This window comes from Pyricularia pennisetigena, chromosome 3, assembly GCF_004337985.1.
Source record: "Pyricularia pennisetigena strain Br36 chromosome 3, whole genome shotgun sequence".
NCBI lineage: Eukaryota > Fungi > Ascomycota > Sordariomycetes > Magnaporthales > Pyriculariaceae > Pyricularia > Pyricularia pennisetigena.
Window position 1 is genome coordinate 750,336 of NC_043742.1, and position 5,446 is coordinate 755,781.

A 5,446-nucleotide genomic window follows, 5' to 3' on the forward strand; every position below is an offset into this window, starting at 1 on the left:
TGCAGCGAGCGTCCCTGCACCCTTCTTGCCGCAGCCGGCGCGGCTCCTTTATGCCAAAAATCCCACGACCAGAAAGACAAAAAGTCAAGTGGGTTTGGTGTGTTTGTTGCCGTTGCGAATCGGGGGATTTTGCCAAATTGGTTTTTATTAAATCCTTTGTTCTATCTTATTTATCATTTTATCATATTATTTTTTTTTGGGTGTCGTCGTATTCGCTCGTGCAACAATCATCGTCATTGCTAGCTTCGTTCGAATGTTGTTTTCAAGGCGAATGCATCGTCTTCACCATAGGACAGCACGAAACATAGCGCGCGATTGATCGATTGATTGCCAGTCGGAGAAACAAGAAAAAGAAAAAAAAAGAAACAAAGGCCTGGTCGTCGTCACTGGCCAAGACTCGACCATGCGACACCTACCACTGGCCGCAGCACTGACCGCGCTACTGCTGCAATCAATCCCAGCCGTCGTCGCTGCTGACGAGCCTCAAAAAGACGACCCCGCAACATGCTCAAATGTCACCATCTCCAGTGCAGGTGACGCTCGCCACATCGCGAGGTCATGCACCACCATCTTCGGCGATCTGCACCTGTCGCCGGACCTCAACGAAACCATTACCCTGAATGGCATCGAAAAGGTCACCGGCAGCGTCCTCTACAAGGGTCGCTGCCAATTTGACGGATACACAGATCTGCCGACCCGGAGCTCAGCCGATCAATGCGGGAACATACCCGAGCCATTCTCGCTCCGGAGCACGTCGCTGCGTGCAGTTGAAGGCAACTTTACCATCAACACGTGGCTCGGTCTAAGCAACATCGAAATGCCACGCCTGCAGCGAGTCATGGGAGAGTTCAACCTGCGGAGCCTCATGAACCTGACCCAGCTCGACGTCACCCGCCTGGCGCGCGTCGGTGACTTCAACCTCGAGGCCCCCCTGCTGCGGGACTTCAAGCACGACGGCCTGGAGGGCTTCACCAAGGCGACGGCGAACCTCACCGTGCGGTCCGCGGACCTCGAGTCGCTAGACAGCCTGTTGAGGCCGCGCACCAAGCCAGTCGACAAGTGGCCCGAGACCGACGACTGGCCGCTCTTCCGCACACCGCAATCGGTCGCACTCTACACCGAGGACATGTCCAGGCTGGCCAGCATGACCATCGCGTGGCCAAAGCTCACAACGCTATCCATTAACCCGAATTTCGTCAACGAGACGGTGCTCAGGGACGGGGTGGCCCCGCGCCTCACCCTCGGCTCGTCGGAGGGGAATTCGACAACCATGTCGATCCAGGATTTGGTTATCCAGGGCGTTCAGTCGTTTGAGCTGCACTCCTCGTTGACGGGGGGATTGGTGGATGGGCGCAAGTTTCAGCTGGCGTGGACAAACATCCAGGGCAACTTCAAGGTTCCATTCAGCAACTTGACCATCCTGGACGTGTTTGGCAACGACAAGATGGAGTCAGTCGAGCTGCCCTCGTCCGAGGGTATGGTGCGCTATCTCGACGAGCTGCAGCTGTCCGGCAAGGGGTTGTTGGTAGACAGTCTCGTCTGGCCCAAGGATAATATGTCGGCGGTGAAGCTGACGGGAAAGATACAAAGGGCTGCATTGTAAGTTTCTTCCCCAGACCGAGGTCTAAACCTGTCCGAGCCTAAGCCTACCTATTTCAGCTGCGGCAATAAGTTCATCATGACTGACCCTACCTCACAGCGACCCATTCCTGCAAGACAGGAATCCGGACGACGTCAACTCGACGACCAGACCTCTGGTGAAGGACTTTGCCGTCACGGGACACGCCGGGTCCAATTTCAGCTGTGAGCCGTTCGACAGGCTGAAGGAGCAGAAAGTCATTACGGGCGAGTACAGTTGCTCAATTCAAAGCGCCGCCGCGCGGTCGGTGTCGGTGACCTTCTCGACGGCGGCGGCGCTTGCGACAGTCATGTTTCTGCTGCTGAGCTGAGCGGGGTCCCAGCCCAGATAGAGAGTAATGATAATGACACCATTTCTAAGAAGGCATTTAGTTTTTCGTTTTTGGGGGCATCATTTTGCACATCCAATTTTGCATCGATTTTTTTTTTCCCTTTCTTTTTTGGTCTCTTGTTTTCTAGATCTTATTGTTTGCAGGATTCCCACTGAGCGACCTTGATGAATAGTTTTTTTCTAGTGAGAATTTGGTCAATACCAACAAAAAGAAGGCCGCTACGCCTTTCACTGATCCGCCTTTAAAACTGGAGGCATGCGGTTTGGGTGTAGCTCCAGGCATTAGTCTAGCGAGACTTGACAAACACGCCAATGGTTCGATGACGTCACATTGATGCGCGTCACTTCCGTCACATCAACGCAAAATATGTCAGTTTTTACAGCAACCTTGGAATAAAATAAACAATCGCGGCCAGAAAGACCTTTGTTATTCATATACTCCCGGGAGATAATCACTTGACAGTCCATCGATCACTGACCCTACCTACCTCACAAGATCAGTCACCAAGACAGCACCAGTAATAATAATGCCTGCTCCAGAAATCACCGAGCCAAACCCACCACCCCTGCCATCCAACATCCCCGACAGTGTAACGGAGCTTGCAGTGCGTAAACACTTGCCTGTGAGCAACCTGTCCGAGAATGACCTCGCCGGCGTCAAGGAGTTTCGCCGCGCGGCGTGCTACATTGCCGCGGCCATGATATTTTTGCGGGACAATGTCCTCCTCGCAGACGACCTCACAGTCGATCACATCAAGCCGCGCCTGCTGGGCCACTGGGGTACCTGTCCCGGATTGATCTTGGTCTGGGCGCATCTGAACCTGCTGGTCCGTGACCATGACCTGCACATGATTCACGTCATTGGCCCAGGCCATGGTGCTCCCGCAGCGTTGGCCGCTCTCTGGCTGGAGGGTTCGCTGGAGAGGTTCTACCCAGGGGAGTACGATAGGAACTCGGAGGGGCTAAAGAACCTCATCACGAGATTCTCAGTCCCGGGCGGCTTTCCTAGGTAAGAATCCTCCACCCTATGCGGAGAAAATCGATGATTGCTTGTACGGCACCACTGACAAGACTCGCCTTACCCCAAAAGCCACATCAATGCCGAGACTCCCGGCGCAATCCATGAGGGTGGAGAGCTCGGTTACGCACTATCCGTCTCGTTTGGCGCCGTCATGGATAAGCCCGATCTCGTGGTGGCATGCGTCGTCGGAGACGGTGAGGCCGAGTCTGGCCCCACGGCCACTGCGTGGCACTCAATCAAGTATCTTGATCCAGCCGAGTCGGGCGCCGTGCTGCCCATCCTCCACGTGAACGGCTTCAAGATTAGCGAGCGTACCATCTTTGGCTGCATGGACGACAAGGAGCTCGTCGCTCTCTTCACAGGCTACGGGTACCAGGTCCGCATCGTCGAGGAGCTGGACGATATCGACAACGACCTGCACCAAGCGCTCGAGTGGGGGCTTTCTGAGATCCGGAATATCCAAAATGCGGCGAGGTCGGATGAGAAAAAGCCGATCGTCAAGCCGAGGTGGCCGATGATTATCATGCGAACTCCCAAGGGCTGGTCGGGGCCGAAGGAGGTGGATGGAAAGGTTGTGGAGGGATCTTTCCGCTCTCATCAAGTGCCACTGCCCAAGGCTGGAGCCGACGATGCTCAATTGAAGATACTATGGGACTGGCTCGCGAGCTACAAGATCGGCGATCTACTGGAGGACGATGGCAAGCCCATCCGTCGGATTACTGACATCCTGCCTCGTGAGGACGAGCAGAAGCTGGGGCAGGTCAAGGATACTTATGCGCCCGAGGCAGGACTGGAGCCAGTTGATTGGAAACCTTTTGGGGTGGAGAAGAAGACGACAGCCAGCTGTATGGCGACTACGGGCAACTTCCTCGATGCAGTGTTTGAGGCAAATCCGAAGCGGATCCGGCTCTTTAGCCCGGACGAGCTCGAGAGCAACAAGCTTCATGCCATCCTCGACCACACGCAGCGCAACTTCCAGTGGGACGCTTACTCGCGCGGCAACGGTGGGCGCGTGATTGAGACGCTGTCGGAGCACCAGTGCCAAGGCTTCATGCAGGGATACACGCTGACAGGCCGGACGGCTATTTTCCCATCATACGAATCGTTCCTCGGAATCGTGCACACAATGATGGTGCAGTACAGCAAGTTCGTCAAGATCGCCAAAGAAGTGAAGTGGAGGGGGGATCTCAGCAGCATCAACTACATAGAGACGAGCACCTGGGCGCGGCAGGAGCACAACGGCTTCTCGCATCAGAACCCGAGCTTCATCGGGGCGGTTCTCAACATCAAGCCCGATTTCGCGAGGGTCTACCTCCCGCCCGATGCCAACTGCTTCCTCAGCACGGTGCACCATTGCGTCAAGTCCAAGAACTACGTGAACCTGATGATCGGGAGCAAGCAGCCGACGCGGGTGTACCTCTCGCCAGATGAGGCGGCAGAGCACTGCATGGCCGGAGCCGGCATCTTTCACTTTGCATCCACGCCGGCCGAGAATGGTGGAGATAAAAACAAGTCGACGGCGGACCCGGATGTGGTACTAGTCGGAATCGGCGTCGAGGTCACTGCCGAGGCGGTGGCTGCGGCGGAACTCCTGATCGAGCTGTGCCCGGAGCTCAAGGTGCGGATGGTCAACGTTACGGACCTGATGATCCTGGTCCCCGAGAGTCGGCACCCCCATTCGCTGTCCAAGGAGCAATTCGTGGAACTTTTTACGGCCGACAAGCCGGTGCTGTTCAACTACCACGGCTACGCGACGGAGCTCCAGGGTCTGCTGTTTGGACGGCCCCGTACGGACAGGATGACGGTCGAAGGCTACCGCGAGGAGGGCAGCACGACGACGCCCTTTTACATGATGCTTGCCAACTGCGTCAGTCGATTCCACCTTGCCAGGAGAGCAATCCGCGCTGCTTCTTCGTCGTCTACGGTCGACAAGAACAAGCTGGACCAGGTGCTGAAGGAGATCCAGGCTAGGGAGGATCGGGTGAGGAAGTATATTGACGAGAACGGTAAAGGTACGTAAGAGTGCGATCAATCATGCGTGTGTGTGTGTGTGTGTGTGTGTGTGTGTGTAGGAGATTGGGTGCCGGGATTTAGCCTTATCGGACAGAAGACAACAGAGAAAGTTGGGATGAGGGCAAAACTGCTAACTGATTGTACTTTTGCAGATCCGGAAGAAATGTGAGTGGGAACAAAATGGTCAAATGCTAGTCTAGTCCTAAAAGGGGAACTAGACTAAAGCCACCGCTGAGATGGGGCGATGGGAGGAGAGAGAGGTAGTAGCCAGTTCACCTCGGCACAGAAACAAACAGAAGCGGGGATGAACCACCGGGGTATACTGTTGACCAAAGGGAAGGTGAAGAAACTCAATGATCAATGCTGAGGCAGCGGAGGCATAGGAAGATTTGTGGCACTCGTGTCTGTGAGAAGTGTCATAGAGAGATAGCATGTCAGAATAC

The 5,446-nt window shown here is 55.2% G+C and overlaps 2 protein-coding genes across 2 annotated transcripts; both read left to right on the forward strand.

Annotated features, from left to right (window-relative positions):
- Positions 1–403: 403 nt before the first annotated feature.
- On the forward strand, positions 404–1,949 carry PpBr36_02237 (uncharacterized protein; the record flags this gene model as incomplete). The annotated part of the gene is made up of 2 exons (XM_029889419.1): positions 404–1,599; positions 1,700–1,949. The coding sequence occupies 2 exons, from the start codon at positions 404–406 to the stop codon at positions 1,947–1,949; spliced, it is 1,446 nt and encodes a 481-aa protein (XP_029752772.1).
- Positions 1,950–2,496: 547 nt separating this feature from the next.
- On the forward strand, positions 2,497–5,172 carry PpBr36_02238 (uncharacterized protein; the record flags this gene model as incomplete). Its single annotated transcript, XM_029889420.1, has 3 exons — positions 2,497–2,978; positions 3,060–5,002; positions 5,156–5,172. The coding sequence occupies 3 exons, from the start codon at positions 2,497–2,499 to the stop codon at positions 5,170–5,172; spliced, it is 2,442 nt and encodes an 813-aa protein (XP_029753617.1).
- Between the last annotated feature and the right edge of the window lie 274 nt (positions 5,173–5,446).